The following is a 20179-nucleotide window of genomic DNA, read 5'->3' as shown; positions in this document are numbered from 1 at the left end:
TGTGTATTCTTTCTAGAATACTCTTTTCAGTTCTGGTCATGCCAATATTTAAAAAAAATTGAGAAAAACCGGAAAGTGTTCAGAGAAGAGCAACTATGAGGAGGAAAAGAAAAGGTGGTAACTGGCTAGAGAGTTAGTTAATAGACATGAACTGACTATAGCTAAGGGCTAAATCTAGGCCCTAACTACACAACAAATGCTTTGCAATTATAGCTATATACTGGCACAGCCCCCAATGTAGACATCACTTATGCCAAGAGGAGATTTTTCGCTCAGCATAGTAACACCACCTCCTCGAGTGACATTAGTTATGCCAAGCTTATTTTTCCTGGTGGGTGCTCCACCCACTCTGCCTCTTCCTGCCCCCACTCCATGCTCTTCCCTGAGGCCCTATGACAGCTGCTGAATAGCCACCCTGCTGAACAGCTGTGACTGGTGGGTGTTGACCACTCCCACTATTTTTTTCCACGGGTGCTTGAGCGCTGGAGCACCCACAGAGTTGGTGCCTATGCCCGATTTTCTCTTCCCTTGTAGCAGTGTAATGCAGAAGCAACCCCAATGAAATCAGTGGAGTTACACTGATATAAAATTAATGAAACACAGGTGGATCATCAGCCTGGGAAGCAGTCTGATAAGTGGCACTGTGGTTCACCAGCAGATATAAACCCAATCTGACAAGCCAGAGAAGACATGTCAGATTGGCAGTCACAGCAGGAATCTGAAATACACTTCTTGAATTGAAGAGGGTACTAAGCAGGGGTGAATCTAGCCGGCACAACTATACTGTAGTGCTGTAGTGTAAACAAGACCTGCATTAACCATGTTTTTGGGCAATTAATTTCCCTTGTTTCTTGAGAAAGAGGTGTTAGTGAAGGGGCATGATTGGAGGGCATCTGTGGGAGGGAAATGATCTGTCACTTTACAGACCAGCTCTGCCCTCCTTCTGGCCCCACCATGCCCCCTGTAGGGCTGGAAGAGCTATAGGAAGAAAGGAAGATGGTAATTGATGGGCTGTGAGGAGCACATCTACCAGTTGGAGGCAGCAAGATGAATAGCAGGGAACCCAGACTTCGTATCCACTTCAGGGAGCTAGTGCAAAGGAAGGGGCTCTGCAATACAGCCGTACTGTTGATGTGTGGAATGACCCATTCACCTTAGTCGGGTGTGCTCAGATGAATTAGGATGCTCAAAAGAGATGAATAGTCTAATACAATAGCTCTGGGTGGGGTGAAATGACCCACTCATCTCAATGGGAGCTCCCCTCTACTTCGGTTTCAGTTGTGGAATACCATTGTTCAAGGTAATCTCACTATGCATGTAAGTTTTAGAGCAACTGGGATATTAAATGCATCTGAAGAAGTGAGGTTTTTACCCACAAAAGCTTATGCTCAAATAAATCTGTTACTCTTTAAAGGTGCCACCTGACTTCCTTGTTGTGTTTGTGGATACAGACTAACACAGCTACCGCGATACTTGGGATATTAAAATCTTCTTCTTATTCGGGGGGGGGGGGGGGCAGACAGTATCTGTGGAATGTCAACCAAGTTATTCCAAACTTGCACCATTGCCCCTGTTGTGGTATACCAATATCCTAGATAATCTCATTATGCATGTGGATTTTAGAGTACTCTGAAAATTAAAAGATGCTCATAATGCAGGGGGAGGACATATATTGGGAACCTCTTAATCAAATGACCTACATTTGCACCATAAATTCTATCCTAGTCCCTGAATAGCTTTTTAAAATATTGCTTCCCCAAAACGGAAGTGGGTGGTGGAAATTATCCACGATTGATCCTGAGAGAGTAATATCAGGATCAGAGCCATAGTTTGAGCCCCAAGTATTTGTTAAAAAAAAAAAAAGTTATAAGTGTAAAATTTGGATGTCACATGATTATTTTAGTAGGACTGGTTTCATAGTAGCAGCCGTGTTAGTCTGTATTCGCAAAAAGAAAAGGAGTACTTGTGGCACCTTAGAGACTAACAAATTTATTAGAGCATAAGCTTTCGTGAGTAATGCATCCGATGAAGTGAGCTGTAGCTCACGAAAGCTTATGCTCTAATAAATTTGTTAGTCTCTAAGGTGCCACAAGTACTCCTTTTCTTTTAGTAGGACTGTATCTCACTTAAACAACCTCAAAAATCTTGACTACTAAACCAACACTGTGGCTATTTTCAAGACAAGATTTATTTGAGGGCCTCTTTCACCTAATCAGCTTTCTCTTACCCTAACTTATGCTCTTGTGCTCCCAGCACTCTTTCTACATGTACTTGCAATGGTGGAAAGGGACAAATTTTCACACCCAGATCAGTCTTTCAGCCCCACAAAGTCAGCAGTTACCCTGATTTTGGTGAATTAGGAATATAAAGGATAATTTCATTTTTAAAGGTTTCAGAATAGCAGCTGTGTTAGTCTGTATCCGCAAAAAGAAAAGTACTTGTGGCACCTTAAAGACTAACAAATTTATTCGAGCATAAGCTTTCAGAAGCTATAGCTGATGAAGTGAGCTGTAGCTCATGAAAGCTTATGCTCAAATAAATTTGTTAGTCTCTAAGGTGACACAAGTACTCTTTTTCTTTCATTTTTAAAGATTATCTGTAAAGGGGCAATAACTGAGATTGTGCCTTTGTTTGATTTTCTTCTGATGTGTTGTTTTGGAGAGGGAAGAGACATTTATATTGCCTCCTTTTATATTAAAATTCCAGGTCCTGCCTAGCCTGGGGGATTCATGCTTTGTCTTTGTCTAGACTAGAGTTGATGGTCCTGTTATAATTTGAGCAAATAGATTGTAAATGCTAATTGTGTGGAGAACTTCAGTTATCAACAAATGTTTGTTCTGGGGTACAAAGTTTTGTGGTTTGCCTGAGGCTGAGCCACCATGTCCTGATACTTTGCAAGGTCTAGATTAGCATTTACAGTCACTTAACAAGGAACTGGCAATCAATTACAAGAGGACAAATAGAAAAGGAGTACTTGTGGCACCTTAGAGACTAACAAATTTATTAGAGCATAAGCTTTCGTGAGCTACAGCTCACTTCATCGGATGCATTAGCTCACGAAAGCTTATGCTCTAATAAATTTGTTAGTCTCTAAGGTGCCACAAGTACTCCTTTTCTTTTTGAGAATACAGACTAACACGGCTGCTACTCTGAAACCTGTGATTAAAAGAGGACAAATGTCAGTCCAGACAAAGCCTATGATAACAGGAGAACTAGTGAAATAATAACATCATTCACAACACTCAAGAGACAAAAAATTCAGCAAAGGAAAGGGGAAGGGATTTTAAATCACATTTTGAAAAACTCTGTTTTGTCTGATTTTGTTAACACCTATTTAACTTCAGTGCCAAATGAGTATTTTGGATAAAGGATGCATGGGTGCAAGGGAGGGATGAGAGAGACAAATTTGCTCCCAGATTTTTACTATTGTGGGGGGCCAGGACAGTCATCTCCCCCCTCCTCCCCTAAATGGCACCCTGAGGACAGACACTTCCCCACCTACGCAGAGCAGCTTGGCAGTGGCAGAAATGCAGGGAGTGGCAGTGTCTCTGCATGTCCCTCCACCACCCAACTGTGCCCATGGTGGACTCCCCTCCCCCTCTCCTGACACTGCAGTGTTACCGCCCCCCTCCAGCCAGGCTCCCCCTGCCTGAAACAGGACTCATCTAGTCCTGCCTGCAGTTGGAGCCCTTGCCCAGGAGATCGAGGTAGGAGGCGGGGCGACCAAGGTGAGCAGGGTCTCACTGCTGCTGATCAGGTGGGCTTCTGCAGAGCAGAGGGAGCCCTGCGCTCCTCCCCTCGCCCAACACTTACCCTGGCTGGAGCAGCTTCCTGAGGCTGCTGGAGGCGGGGCTGCACCCCCCACCCAGGGCTCAAGCAGGGCTGGGTCAGCCTCTGCTACACCAAGCCCAGGGGCTACAAAAGTTGAACAGTTCATAGGTGATTAACACAGCCATCTATTAGCTGATCGGTGGGGACCAGGCTGCTCAGGAACTACTGATCCCTGGCTGGGGCTGCAGCTCTATAGCCGGTGAGTGCTAAGCACCCGCTAATTTTTTTCCCTGGGTGCTCCAGATTTGAATCAGCAAAAGGGGATGCAACAGTCATGTGCCAATCATCTCAATCACGTTTATATATCTGTACCTGTCCTTTCATCATTTGGTTATCTGTCATCTATTTAGGTTGTAAACTCTTTGAGACTGGGAACAGTCTATAATTAGGCTGCTAAAGCATCAAGCATGCTTTTGAGACATTATATAAATAATTAGTAATAGAAGTGAGTCAATAAGTTACCAAAAATATTTTAATTGCACCCTCAAGCTGTACACACACCTTGAATGGATAATCACAGGATCATATTCCTGTAACCTTCATCCTTCCTTGGACATCCCATCCCTATTGTTTGTCACTTCCACTCACTCTACCATATTTAAAATTTAGATAAAAATCTTCATGGTAGACATTTTTATTTGTTTGGTAAATTTCCCAGCAGAGTTTTGGGTATGGACAAATTGAAAAATCAGTAAGATAAGTAATAAGATTGAATGGGAGGGAATTATATATGGAAGCCAAAGGGTATAAACACAAATAATGAAAAGTTAAAAAAAAAATTCATCTGAACATGAGAAACAGTCTCTTAGAATAAACTCTACAGGATTGCAGAATAAACTAGAAAAGATGATGGCAGAAGAATCTACCAAAATGAAGTTGTGGAACTCCCATTGCTTGAGACATTTAAACGCGACTGTACAAAGCACTAGAGAGAGAAAAAAATAATGCAAAAAGTAAGCCTGCCCGGGGGAAGGACTAAATGTTCAAATGTGTTTTCCATTTCTATGAATTATGGAGAAAGCAAGATTAGAAACTGTTAATACAGATTTTTAACTAGCACTAACTCCCAGTGTTTAGAGTACAAATGTAATTTTATTAACCTAGGAAATTATGTTTCTCTCTATTGGAGACTAATTTCCTTTCAATAAAAGGTATAGCATAGGAAGAGTAACAGCAAACACAGTGCAGGTTAGTGCAGTGCTAAAGATTGAATTTCTTTTGATTTGTGTTTCCAGTCGCCGCTCTGCATCACACAATTCTAGAATCACATCCTGCATGGCTAAGGCCTGACCCTTTACCTCAGCTGAAGAGCCAAGCACCATTCTTTCCACAGGTCTAGAATGAACTGCATGTTTAACATTTTGTACCTCAGCAGTCATTTGTCCTAAACTTTTTTCCAGGGTGCTAAACTGCTGTTGTAATCTCCCCATGCAGGAACTGACTTGTTTAGAGTAGTTTAGATGTTCTTTCAAAGAAACTAAAAGAGGGTCTGTTTTTAATGATGCAGTTGTGCCTTCTTTAGCTAAGGAAACATCTTCTTTCATTTCCTGTGATGTCCCAGCCCCAGCTTCCAACATGTTCCTCAGGGTCACAATGAGGTCACTGAGATCCTTCTGTTGTATGTAGTGGCTTGATGCTTGTTCTTTGATAGCCTCCTGTAAGCTTATCGGTCCCTTCTGTGCTTCAAGAACTAAGGCTTTTAATTCTTGCAGCCTTACTCGGTTAATATAGGTGGAACCAAGGACACCGATAATAGCTCCCAGTACAGAACCAATAATGGACCAGTTCTTTGTTTTTTCTGCTCTTGTTCTCTCTTTTTCATGGCTTTCCCTCACAGCTGCAGAGAAGAGAGAGAATTTTTCCCGCTCAGATTCCTCTGCACTTAAATAGGCAGTTCGGTATCTCTTCTCTTCCTGCAAAAAAAACACAACATATTGAATAAGATGTGATGTGTAATTATAAAATCACATTGAAGTCTACATCTACAAATTAAATACTTGCTTTGGTGTATACATACCTTTTCCTCTATGCACAGAACTACAATGGAATTTAATATACCTCAGCTGTGTCTTGGAATCATTTCTATCTCAGAAATGTCAGATTTCCTTAGTCAAATCTAGTTATAACAATCTGAGATGTAATTTCTAGTGAAAATTAATTAAAAAGACTAAAAATGATGTTCAAGAATTACACTTTAAGCTTTGCTGTGCAGAGATTTGTCATATATAGGTCTGTCCTTGGTATCTTCCTCTTCTCCCTTTACAATCTACCTGTGAGTCATCTTACGTGCTCCCATTGCTTTAAATTACCATCTTTACACCAATGACTCACAAATCTACCTTTCCACTCTTGATGTCTGCCTCCATTCAGTCCTGCTTCTCAGTCTGTTCCTCTGATGACTCCTCCTGGATGTCTCACAAGCAATCTGAAAATAATGCAGCCAAACCCGCACTGCATTTTCCTCCAAAATTCTCTCTACTTACCTTCGTTCTGTCAACACTGACACCATCATCTTTTCCTGTCAAATACAGTGGACCCTGTGCGCGGGATTTGGGATCAATGCGCAGTACCGCGTTAACGCGGGGACCGCATTATAGCGGGGACCATGTTAAAATGAATTGCAATTAAAGTAATTAAATTTGGGATCCATGGCTGTGACCGCATTATATGCGAATTCATGCTATATAGAGGCACGTTCTAGCGAGGGTCCGGTGTAGTACCATAACTGGAGAGTCCTCTTCCAGTTCTTCATCTCTCACCCAAAACACCCAGGCTTGGTCTGTATCTTGACCAGAACATTTTTTGAGAGTCCATTTTCTTTTCTACATTACTAAAACTTGTCCAGGCCCTCATCTCCCAAATCTGGATTACCAAAATTGCCTCCTCTCTGGCCTTCCATGATACATTGTCTGACTCAAACTGACCCATCTACATTGCCTGACCCAAACAAAACACAGCTAATTGATCATCTTCCTTGATCTTCACTGACTACAATCACTTAATCTCACTTTGAATCACTCCACTGGCTTCCCCTCTTCCATTATATCAAGTTCCAATGTTTTCTCCTCACCAGCAAGCCCTTCACAGCTCTGTCCCTCAATACTTATCCACTGCTGTTCTCTTACTGCTTTACCCTGTAGCCCACATACAATCCTAGATTCAACCACCAATGCTTCTCAAACAAGAATCTGCAAACTTTTTTCTACACTATTTCTTACACATAGATTCATAAATTTTAATCCCAGAAGGGACCATTATGATAATCTAGTCTGATACTCTGTATAGCACAGGCCAGAGAACTTCAACAAAATAATTCGTACAGCAGATCTTTTAGAAATACATCCAATCTTGTTTTAAAAATTGTCCATGATGGGGAACCCATTACGATCCTTGGTAAATTGTTCCATTAGTTAATTACTCTCACCATTAAAAATGTATTCCTTATTTCTAATCTGAATTTGTCTAGCTTCAATTTCCAGCCACTGGATCATGTTATAGCTTTCTCTGCTATACTGAAGAGCCCATTATTAAATATTTGTTCCCTATGTAGGTTCTTATAGACAATCAAGTCACCCCTTAACCTTTTCTTTGCTAAAATAAATAGATTAAGATCCTTGAGTCTATCACTATAAGACATGTTTTCTAATCCTTTAATCTCTCTCATGACTATTCTCTGAACCCTATCCAATTTACCAACATCCTTCTTGAATTGTGGGCATCAGAACTGGACACAGTATTCCAGCAGTGGTCACACCAAAGCCACATACAGATGTAAAATAACCTCTCTATTCCTGCTTGAGATTCCCCTGTTATGCTTCCCAGGATCACATTAGCTCTTTTGGCCACAGCTTTGCATTGGGAGCTCATGTTCAGCTTATTAGCCAACATGAACCTCAAATCTTTTTCAGAGTCACAGCTTACCAGGGTAGAGACCTCCATCCTGTAAGTATGGCCTACATTCTTTGTTTCTAGAGGTATATATTTACATTTAGTCATTAAAATGCATAATGTTTGCTTGTGCCCATTTTGCCAAGTGATCCAGATCATTCTCAATCAGTCCTGTCCTCTTCATTATCTGCCACTCCCCCAATTTTTATGTCATCTGCAAACTTTATCAGCAATGATTTTATGTTTTCTTCCAAGTTATTGATAAAGATGTTAAATAGCATAGGGCCAAGAACCGCACTAGAAACAGACTCGCTCAGTGATGATTCCCTGTTTACAGTTACATTTTCAGATCTATCAGTTCACCAGTTTGTAATCCACTTAATGTGTGCCATGTTAATTTTATATCATTCCAGTCTTTATTCAAAAAGTCAAATGCCTTAGAGAAGTCAAAGTATATTATATCAACACTATTACTTGTAATTTCATAATCTAAAACAAATATGAAGATAGCTTGACAAGATCTATTTTCCATAAATCCATGTTGATTTTCATTTATTAAATTATCCTCCTTTAGGTTCTTTATTAACTGAGTCCTATATCAGATGCTTCATTATCTTGCCTAGTATTCGCAAAAAAGAAAAGGAGTACTTGTGGCACCTCAGAGACTAACAAATTTTCATCCGATGAAGTGAGCTGTAGCTCATGAAAGCTTATGCTCAAATAAATTTGTTAGTCTCTAAGGTGCCACAAGTACTCCTTTTCTTTTTTGCGAATACAGACTAACACGGCTGCTACTCTGAAACTTGCCTAGGATTGACATCATGTGACAGGCCTATAATTACCCAGGTCATCCTATTTACCCTTTTTAAAAATTGTCACAACATTAGCTTTCTTCCAGTCATCTGAAACTTCCCCAGTGTACCAAGATTTATTGAAAATCAGCATTAATGGACCAGCGAGCTCCTCAGCCAGCTCTTCTAAAACTTTTGGATGCAAATTATCTGGACCTGCTGATTTAAAAATATCTAACTTTAGTAGCTTCTGTTTTACATCCTCCATAAATACTAGTGGAATGGAAGGACTGTTATCACCAGATGACAAGATTGCATCATCTGCTTTTACCCAAATACAGAAAAGGAATATTTATTGAACACTTCTGCCTTTTCTGCATTATGATTGATAACTCTACCATTTTCATCTATTAATAGAACACTATCATTGTCAGGATTCCTTTTGTTCCGAATATAATTTAACAAACTCCTCTTTATTGTCCTTAACTCTGCTGGCCATAGATTTCTCTTTGTGTCCCTTGGCTTCTCTTATCAATTTTCATACATACATCTCTCTTGAGACAGATAGACAGACACACCGCTCCCTTCACGTCCCCTCTAAACCAGGTTGGTTTTTTAACCAGCACAGTTTTCTTCCTCAGTTGTGGGATTGAGGCTTTTTGGGCATCTAGTAAGGTGTTCTTAGCTGATGTCCAATTATCATTCAGATTTTTCTGATTAAATTCTTCCTCCCAGTTGATTTAGCTCATAACCGTTTTCAGCTTTGTGAAATTGGTCCTATTAAAGCACCAACTGGTCTGGAATTTATTCTGCTTGCACATTATAAATGTGATCAGGATCACTTGTACCTAAACTACAATTAACTTCTAATTCTGTGATAAGTTCCTCTTTATCTATTAGGATAAGGTCTAATATAGTGTTCGCATGTTGGCAGCAATACTTGTGGAGTTAGGAAATTGTCATCTATAATGTTTTGAAATTCCAAGGATGTTTTAGTACAGGCAGCATGAGACCTTCAGCATATGTCACTAAAATTGAAGTGAATGGAAAGTCCTCCCTAAACACACCCCTAAAAGACTACTACCCTCTCCTTCATATTACTTTTCAAGACCCATTTCTGCTGTATGGCCTACAAGTCACCCAACATTTAATGACTAGGCTAAAGGTCTACATTTATGCTATAAAAAAGTTTATGCAATAAAAAAGTTATAACATTTTAAATGCATATACACATTTGGAATATTTGATTATCTCCTTCTTCCCCAGCCTATATATCACTTGTCTTCCTAGGCTGTGAGCTCCACATCAGCCTTTGTATTTGTACAACATCTAGCACAGAGAAGCCCTGATCCTAACTGCGGTCTCTGGGTACTACAATAATGTGATCTGAAAATGAAATACAAAAAAATTCCTTATGTTTGTAACAGAGAAAGTAAACGAAATCTTGGAACAGTATCATGATGCTACACCAACTACCATTGGGATGATTGGTCCTCACTATTACTATACGCAGAACATGCTTCCACAGGTCAGAGCCCTTTCTTCGCAAACTACAAGTTCCACACAAAATTATCTGTATCCTCCTCCTATCCAGGAGCATCAGATTGGATTCAACAGATCCATCAGACTCAGGAGAGACTGAAGGGCCATGTTGAAAAAGCACAACTGGATTATAAAAGGCATGCAGACCAGCACAGTCAACCAAGACTCCCTTATTCAGTAGGGGATCAGGTATAGTTCTCAACAAAACATCTTTGTACAGACAGACTTTCCTGCAAACTAGTTCCTGGGTCCCTATCGAATCTGATGACAGATCAACCCAGTCACTTTTGAGCTCCACCTGTCTCAACCCTCAGGATCCATCTGCTTTTCCATGTTTCAGTGCTAAAATATACACAGAAAACCCCTTCCCTCAGTGGGAGCAACCATCTCCTCCACTGGTATGCACACAAGGCCATGAAAGTATATCACTGAGGAGGTCCTGGATTCCAAGTTTAAGTGGGACAAATTCTGGTACCTATTCAACTGGGAAGGGTATGGCCCAAAGGTGCATACATGGGAACTGGCAGAAAACATTCATGCCTCTACTCAAGGTGTTCCACAAAAACCACAGAGAAACCCGGTTCAGCACCCCACCAGGATACCCCTAGGGGAGAGAATACTGTCATGACCCCCTGGGTCTTGTACCTGGGTCTGCTGGGTTCCCAGTTGACTGTCAGCTCCCTGCTCCCACCCAGCAGCTCACTACTAACTGATTGACCAAAGAGATGATGAAACCTGAAGCTACATCTGGGTCCTGATTGGAGGAACCCCAGAACCTTTGATTGGGTTTAAATAGGAAGCCCTGACTAAAGAGAGGCACAGGAAGTTGTCTGCACAACTGGGCTCTACCTGGCTGCTATATCGGACCCTGCCTTCTCAACTCACCTCCCCCCCCCCCCCAAAAAAAAACACACAAGAACTTTTATTGTAATCCAAAAGGAATTTTCCCCTTTAAATAAAAAAACCGAAAACATCAAACAGAACAAATCAAAAACAAACTAACAAACATCACCTTCAGGAGAAAACAAAACAGAGTATTCTAACTCAAAAGGTGAAAGTTTCAGACCAGTTTTATTACTTTGCAGTTATATAGTACTTTACAAACAATGAGCCAGATTATCAGCCCTGCTGTGTGCAAAAAGGATGGAATCTTCCTCTAATTTCCCTGCTGAGAATACCCACAGTATGGGGGAGTCCCCGGAAGAGAAAAATATGACACAGCTAGCTCATAATCACCATTCCCTGTAGCCCGTTATGCGGGGGTTCTGTTGCAGGCATGCAGAGGATGTGGCTAATGTACACTATATGCTCCAGCTGGAGAGGGTCACTTAGGGACCACTGACAGCTAGCAGAAATTAGAGTGGCATGTAAACTGCTCTAACTTGCACAAGGGACACGGCAAGAATCAGGAAGCCATAATCAGCTCCTTGACAGCGTCTCTTCTTTGCTGTATTCAGTCTAGGCTGAGTGCAGCATAGAATTTAGCTACTTCACAGATCTTGCCTTAACTGTCTATCCTACCCCAGTCCTCTTGCTAAATTTGAATTTAGCATTCAATTTACTAGCACTAATTTGTTGATTAAGGAGGTAAGTAGTAAACAATCTCACAACATAAAAGATGATTAACTGTAAGACCATTAAGACTGTGTGTGTGTGTGTGTGTGTGTGTGAATGCATTCACTGAGGACGAAAATGTGTACAGTGAGAAGGACAGGGTCAGTACCACAGCAGCATCCAGTATGATGCCACATGGCATACATGCAGAAAATAGGGATTTAGAAGTTAAAATACTTACTCAGAAGGCACTTTGGTCTTAATGGATGACACACAAACTTGGAAATCATGAGACTGGTTTTGATATCAACTTCCTGTGAAACCCTCTGAGTCACTTTCTCAGAGCCTCTACTTCACCATTTGTACAATGGGGATAACAACAAACTATCTTAGCCTTGACCTAGACAGTGGTGACAGCTTTAGCCCTATGTCACGTATGCAGTCACATGAGGCCCTGTTCGTCCAGGGGTCTCATAACACACTGACCTGACCCATGAGCTAGAGTGCAATCCTTAATTCTTTCTCTTGTCCTATTGAACTCTGGTGCCAAGAGTAGTGGAAGTCCTCCTCACATCATTGCTTGGAAAGCTGCAAGTCAGCTCCATCTAGTGGCATTTTGGTTCAAGTGCCACTTGTTTTTGAAAAAAGAAAAGGAGTACTTGTGGCACCTTAGAGTGAGCTGTAGATCACAAAAGCTTATGGTCAAATAAATTTGTTAGTCTCTAAGGTGCCCCAAGTACTCCTTTTCTTTTTGCAGATACAGACTAACACGGCTGCTATCTGAAACTTGTTTTTGAGTCTTTAATAAGGTTAAGGAGTTCTACAATCAGACACCCAGGTGGGAATGGACAACATTGTAAGTGGGGAGGAAGATACATAGGCCATGCAGATATTGTTTCACCTAGAGCCAGTCCTGTCAAACTGATTAGCTGCTCATGAACTAAATTCTGCCTTTACAACTGTATTCAAATCTAGACTTTCTTACTGAATTCCAGCTTTACAGGGAACACTGTCCCAACTACCCTTGCCTTCTTAGGCAGACAATTTATTCTCTTTGTTCACTTAATCCTTGGGTTTTCTTCCACAGCTTTACTAGCATAGTCCAACCCTAACCTATATGAGCCATCTCTCTAATGTGTAGTGTACCAAATTCATTCCAAGTGAATGGCACTAGAGATTAATTTAGGTTTCAGTTTTGGAAATAGGATTGGCTATTTGCAATAATGATCAGTAGAGGTAAAAATAAGGGACACACTGTCCCCAAGCGCCAACTCTTGGCATATCCCTTACCTGCAGCAACCTGTGTTCCAGGGTAGCCAGTTCCAAGTACTGGGTGTCTTCCCGGGATACTCGATCCAAACGATCGCGAACTTCCTTCAGTTTGATTTGCTGGGCTTCTATGCTCTCACGAGCTTCTCGTACAATCCCTCGAGCTACCATAAACACTTTTTCAGCCTGAAAAGAGGGAATGTAAACAGGTTCCCATTTATCACTGAGTAGGTCTAAATTGCTGACTTCATGGATGTGAATTTGGAGAAGGGAGATTTCTCAGTTAACAAGGTCCAGAAGACAAGCTACTAGGCCTGAACACATTCATAATATTAATTCATTCCTCAGTTCATTTCCAGCAAAGAAGATATACAGCTGCTCCTTTTCCAAAGTTCAGTGAAGGAATCTCCTTTGTACTGGCGAACTGAGTATCGTATCTGCAGTCTTTGTGATCCAGGGACCTCGGTGTCAACTGGCAGAGGACACAGGGATGTATAAGGTTTACAGTAGGGCTATCAAGTGATTAAAAAATTAATTGTGTAATTAATTGCACTGTTAATAGAATACTATTTATATAAATATTTTTGGATGTTTTCCACATTTTCCAATATATTGATTTCAATACAACACAGAATACAAAGTGTACAGTGCTCACTTTTTGTTTATTTTTTATTATAAATATTTGCACTGTAAAAACAAAAGAAATAGTATTTTTCAATTCACTTAATACAAGTCCTGTAGTGCAATCTCTATCATGAAAGTTGAACTTACAAATGCAATTTGCTAAATTTTCCAAAAAATAACTGCATTCAAAAATAAAACAATGTAAAAAACTTTAGAGCCTACAAGTCCACTCAGTCCTACTTCTTGTTCAGCCAATCGCTCAGACAAACAAGTTTGTTTACATTTGCAGGAGATAATGCTGCCTGCTCTTGTTCACGTCACCTGAAAAACTGAGAACAGGCATTTGCATGGCACTGTTGTAGCTGGCGTTGCAAGATATTTACATGCCAGATGTGCTAAAGATTCATATGTTCCTTCATGCTTCAATCACCATTCCAGAGGACATGCATCAATGCTGATGACAGGTTCTGCTCGATAACAATCCAAAGCAGTGCAGACCGACACGTGTTCATTTTCATCATCTGAGTCAGATGCCACCAGCAGAAGGTTGTTTTTCTCTTTTGGTGATTAAGGTTCTGTAGTTTCTGCATCACAGTGTTGCTCTTTTAAGACTTCTGAAAGCATGCACAACACCCCTACCCTCTCAGATTTTTGAAGGCACTTCAGATTCTTAAATCTTGGGTTGAGTGCTGTAGCTAGCTTTAGAAATCTCGCATTGGTACCTTCTTTGAGTTTTGCCAAATCTGTAGTGAAAGTGTTCTCAAGACGAACAACATGCTGGGTCATCATCCGAGATTGCTATAACATGAAATTTATGGTAGAATGCGGGTAAAACACAAAGGAAGGAGACATATAATTTTCCCCAAAGGAGTTCAGTCACAAATTTAATTAACGCACTATTTTTTTTATTTTATTATATATATTTTTTTTTAACAAAAGTCATCAGCATGGAAGCATGTCCTCTGGAATGGTCACCAAAGCATGAAGGGCCATTCGAATGTTTAGCATATTTGGCACATAAATAACTTGCAATGCAAGGTACAAATTACAAGAGCCTCATGCAAACATCTGTTCTCACTTTCAGGTGACATTGTCAATAAGAATTGGGCAGCATTATCTCCCATAAATGTAAACAAACTTGATTCTATTAGCAATTGGCTGCACAAGACGTAGGACTGAATGGACCTGTAGGCTCTAGAGTTTTACATTGTTTGTTACATAACTGCACTCAAAAACAAAACAAACAAACAAATCTACATTTGTAAATTGCACTTTCCCAATAAAGAGAACGCACTACGGTTCTTTATGAGGTGAACTGAAAAATACTATTTCTTTTATCATTTTTACAGCACAAATATTTGTAATCAAAAATAAATATAAAGTAAGTACTGTACACTTTGTATTTGTATGTTGTAACTGAAATAAATATATTTGAAAATGTAGAAAACCATCACAAATATTTAATAAATTTCAATTGGTATTCTATTGTTTAACAGTGCGATTAAAATGGTGATTAACTTTTTTAATTGCAATTAATTTTTTGGAATTAATTGCATGAGTTAACTACGCGAGTCCTAGCTCACATAGATCCCCTAGATCTGGTATTTACATACTAGTTCATCAAAGAGTGTCATGTGAGGTCTTTACTGAAAGCCTGTATCACACTCATCTTCATAATAATTGTGAAAGTGCTGATAACATGTAAGGAGTTACACGTATATACTGAAAACTATGCTCTTAAGATCTATGTCTTTGGTCTGGTCACCAGAAGGTGAGAAAACAGGTTTCTTCAGGCAAAAGATATTTATCTATATGTCTAATTACATGGAAATTGAGTATTATATGATTCACAGTGGGAGCCTATTTACATTCTGAGAGGGAATTTACAGAAGAAATAAACCAGCAGGAGGAAAAGTCCTGTTTACAAGTGAAGACAATGGATTTTTGAACTATTATAACAGTACCTATAGGTACAGAGCTACACTCTGAATCTTTTATTGAGGGGACAAACTGAGAGCCTGGCAGAGTGGGATAACAGCCTATCTAGCTGAAAAAGGCAGGTGGGCATTAGTAGGTTCTAGAATGAGTGTTATGATTTTATTTTATATGTAAACCTTGATTGCCAATACTTCCATCTACTTGTTATTACTTGAATCTCTGTTCAGTGTTAAATAAACTTCTTGTTTTCATTAAAAACATGTTTAAGGCCTGTGTGTTGAGCAGAGTGATGATCCTGAGATGAAACTAGTAATTTGGTGCGTACTATTCTTCTGGAAGTAGTGGATCTGTTAATTCTGGGAGCATCCAGTGGAATAGAGGCTGGGCACTCCAGAGGGATACGTGGAAGTCTCGGCGGTTGGAATGTACCTATCATTAACCTGTAAAGAAACAGCAGGGCCCGCGGAGCCCTGGAAGGCAGTGTTTGTGTAACCACAGGCTGGTGATGTTGGGGAACTGAACCACAGCAAGCATACACAAGACTTCCTCGTGCTAAAGGCAGGTGTTGGTGAGAAGCCTCCCCACCCTGGGTGCCCCAGAGAAGTGTCACAGTTTTCCTTTCTATTTCAAAGCTAGAACTTATGTTTTAACAAGACAATTCATCACTAGCCTTCCACATTGTCTCCATATGTTAACAATGCAAAGGATTACCTCTGTCACTTTTCCTTGAGCGTCTCGAACTTCATTAAGACCAACAAACTCTTCATATCTATCCCACCAACTTTTGACCGTTGTAGAGATTCTTTTGAGGGAGTTTTTTCCCAAAACTTTCCCTACTTCCGTCATCCGATGAAAAAGTACCATGGCTATTTCCATTGCTGGCTTAGTCTCAGGCTTCTTAGGTACTGATGAGCAGTAAGTCCTCACTACATGTAAACTCATTTTTTGGCTCCTCGGTATAAACGAATGGCGATATTGCATGCCATACCACACTGAGGATATGGTAGCATTACACCTCATGAGATCTAAATCTTGAATCCAATCACTGATTAAAACCACTGCAAGGATAAAGAAGCAAAGAAGAGTCACAAAATGAAAAGGAAATAAATACATACTTCTTAAATCTAATGTACATAAGGCTGTAAAAAGAGACATACGTGCTTATTAAAAATTAAGACATTAACACTAATGATGGCTCCACAACCATTACTTACCTAGGCTGCATGAGGATACTTTCCATGGTTTTCATCAAAATGTTTATGTATGGCAGTTCTGCCATATATTCTTGCCTTCCTGCTACTCATAAGTATTCCCATGATGCCTCCTGATTACTAATTCACTCAAAGGACCTTGAGTAGTGGACTTTTGCAGAATTGGTAGCAATATAAACTGCCACAAAGAAGCATAGCACTCAAGCACAGAGGCAATTTACCTATGGATCTGTTTACTATACACTTCCACACTTGAGCTTAGCAGTATTCCTGCTACTGATCCTGGGAGGAGGTGGGGGGAAGCAGAGGAAAAAAGGGAAAGACAAAAAAAAAAATCAATGAAGAGGGAAACAAAGACACCTTCCCCCAAGAGAAATTAAATACTGGAGTGGGGAAAGACAAATACACAAGGGACAGAGGTAAAAGCAGGAGTGCCAAATTTAGTATTCAACATAATTTCTCCACCTGTGAGTATCTGGAAAACTAAAATCTAGACATGAACCACCAAGATCATCAAAGTAGTTAGTAGTGGCTCCACAGAAGGGGTTGCTTTCTGAAATAGGCTAGAAAGGTATATACACTGTTCCCCCACTCCCTCCAAAAGCAGATGCCCTATCAGTGTGAAATTTCAGTATTAATTTCTATGCCTGTTGAATTTTTGTTTGGCTTCACTTTACAGTTTTTAATTGGAAATCTTTTAAATTGGACTTTGGCTGAAATTTATCCATAGCCATTTTAGTTTTCATTGTTGACAGAAATCTTACAAAAACATTGACTCTCTACAGAAAACTTAGTAGCAAGTTGGGTCCCAAGTAGATCTGGTGCACACAGGTAGTTAAATAGGATTTAGGGATCTTGTTAGCTAATTGATGAGGCTGGGTGCGTATAGATAAAACCTTCTCCACCAGAAGCTGCACTTTCTTTTGGTCAGATTTTATCCTACAACGGAGAAGCAGTCATGTAGAGCTGCTTAAGGATAAAGTAGTCTCATCAGCAGCTGCACTTCTATCCACTACAGGACTGCCTCCTGGTTAAGCTTTTTTTTTTTTTAAACCCATGGAAATTAATACAAGCTTTTTGCATGGGACTGCTGATAACTGCCACACAAACACATCTCGTTACATTAACTTAGAGTTAAGATTTTTTTCAAATATATTTTCCTCACACCAGTGCAAACACTAATTGGAGGGTCACAAATTTCATTGCTCAAGTAGGCTGAGCTCTGTGTTATCCAGCTTAAGTGAAAACACAGGGCTGGCTGCGGGAGACTGGCTTAAGGGGAGGAAAGGGCTCACCTGTCCATCCACTGTATTGTGATGCAACATAACCACTGCAGGTAGTGAGTTCAATGAATTTAGAAGACACCTTGCTACAGTGTTGACAGCTTGTGGAAAGTTGATCACCTGTTCACTATAACTAAGGCTACGATTTTGTCATGGTTATTTTTAGTAAAAGTCGCGGACAGTTCAAGGGCAATAAACAAAAAATCATGGAGCCCGTGACCTCTCTGTGACTTTTACTAAAAATAAGTGTACAAGCTGTGTGGCACTGGCACATGGCCCCAGCTGTAGCCCCCATCGCAAGCTGCGGGGCAGGGGTGCACAGCTCCGGCTGCAGCTGCTGACAGCCTAAGCTGAAGAAATCACGAAGGTCCGTAAAGTTACAAAGTCCATGACTGCAGTGACCTGTGTGGCTAAATCATAGCCTTAACTATAACCAAACCATTGGCCAAGAATTCTGTACACAGAATTCTGTATACATATTACAGGGTGTAATCTAGCAATCTGCTGTTCTTTCACCAAAGTTAGAGTACATAGTTCAGGAGGCTGTGGGCCAGGATCCATGTTACTTTCAGCAGAAAAAAATATTTAATTGCATTTCTATACTTTCTATGTCAGTTACATAGTGTTATCAGTTACAACAGCCCCTATAAATCTCTCATCACAATTGTCACATTCATTCCATGTTAGAAATTTTTGATGCTTATCAAAGCAAGAATAATCATCATCGTCTTCTTGATTACGTCTGTGACGCTGTCCGTCTGCTTCAGGGTGGATTTGATTTAAATCACTAGTCAGGAAGACTCAATTTAATCATGGATTTCTACATAAAAGTGCATTCTTGTTGGTTGTTATAACCTTAATACGTATTCTTCACAACTCAGAGATAGATGTAGGTTTCATTTTTAGAAGGTACACTATACATTTTTAAAGTGATTTATTTTGAAAACTTTTCAGATTAGTTTTACAGCTATATCAGAAAATGAATGATTGTTCGGTTATTTCATTTACCAAAGGTAACTGAAGCAGATATTTATGAAGTCATTGGGAGGTCAACTATCTCCAATTCAACAGGTTAATCATTAATATTTGGAGGATTTTCTTGCCATGCTGTATAAGGAGGAGAACATCACCACACAGACATTTAAATTGTTTTATTTAACTAAAACAATGTTATATATTCTGGATTTTTTCTTCAACAGCAAGCATATAATATTTTAACAAAACAAGCATATGAATTTTTGAATTTAAACATTCAAGTTTTTTAAAATTGGGGTTTTTTTGTTAAAATTGTTTTTATCTAAAATTGTTAAATGAAATATTTAAAACAAAAACAAAAATTAAAATCAACTATGTCAGCCAGGTCAACATGAGAAACTTAAAATATTGGCTTCTGCAGCTAACTCAGTTGTTTTCACTTTCATTTTCCCATTTGTTCATAATCTGGAAAAGAAAAACAAGCTTCCTTGCTTTTTCAGATCTTAAACGATTTCTCAATTTGGAATGAATTAGTCCAAAGGAAGAAAATATTCTTTCTACACTGGCAGAAGCAGCTACTGCTGTTAAAAGTGAGATTATCACTTCAACAGTCTCCGAATCCAAGCGCTTAAATGACTTCCACCCGTTCACTAGTGTGACTTTCTTTAAAACATCATCAGCAAACATATATTTCTTGAATGGTTCACCCTTAGCTCTGAAGTTTATTATAGTTGGCATTATGGAAGGATCATTGCTGGATGTCCATGTCATAGCTAACTCTTCTTCTTCAGCAGTTAAAGTTTGACCCTGGTACCGAGTGCTGAGAATATTTGCAAGAAAATGAGCTGGAGATAGTGCTTGTCCCTTTTGTTTTTTTAATGCTTGTAATTTAATTCTGTCATTGCATATTTCTCTTTTTAAGATCTCACTCAGTTCCTTCCAAATTTCAACAGCGTCGGCAATAAAACAGCTATTTCCCTGCATTTTGTTCAAGCCTACAGAAATAGGCTTCAGGGTATTCAGCATGTGTTCAACATTTCTCTTAAGCCCAATGATGAGAACTTTGGCTGTGACAGTGCCATCTATTTTTTTACAATTTTGTTCACAAACTCATCAGATTAGGCCAGTTCTTGATATAGTGCTCAAAACAGTCCACTACTGAGTTCCATCGCACGTCTTGTGGGAGAGTTAGCTTGGTTCCTCCCACTTTTTTTTAGAGCAGCTGCTGCAAAGCGGTTGTTACAGAAGTATTTTGCAATTTCAACTTTAGCCT

At 39.8% G+C, this 20179-nt stretch overlaps 1 protein-coding gene across 2 annotated transcripts in view; it reads right to left on the bottom strand.

Moving 5' to 3' along the window:
* Nucleotides 1-18138, bottom strand: part of CCDC51 (coiled-coil domain containing 51) — a 36758-nt gene extending 18620 nt beyond the window's left edge. Inside the window, exons 1-3 of one of the 2 annotated variants that reach the window (XM_043518832.1) lie at nt 16149-18133; nt 12897-13061; nt 4290-5744 (exon numbers count right to left, since the gene is read on the bottom strand). In XM_043518832.1, coding sequence (XP_043374767.1) covers nt 4962-5744; nt 12897-13061; nt 16149-16592 — 1392 coding nt within the window. In that variant the 5' untranslated portion in view covers nt 16593-18133 and the 3' untranslated portion in view covers nt 4290-4961. Of the gene's footprint in view, nt 1-4289; nt 5745-12896; nt 13062-16148 lie in introns of those variants that run through there. The other variant, XM_043518833.1, reaches the window with a different exon arrangement.
* Nucleotides 18139-20179: the final 2041 nt, after the last annotated feature.

The sequence above is a fragment of the Dermochelys coriacea genome, chromosome 7 (genome assembly GCF_009764565.3).
Source record: "Dermochelys coriacea isolate rDerCor1 chromosome 7, rDerCor1.pri.v4, whole genome shotgun sequence".
Taxonomy (NCBI): Eukaryota; Metazoa; Chordata; order Testudines; family Dermochelyidae; genus Dermochelys; species Dermochelys coriacea.
This window is presented reverse-complemented; position numbering and strand designations above follow the sequence as displayed.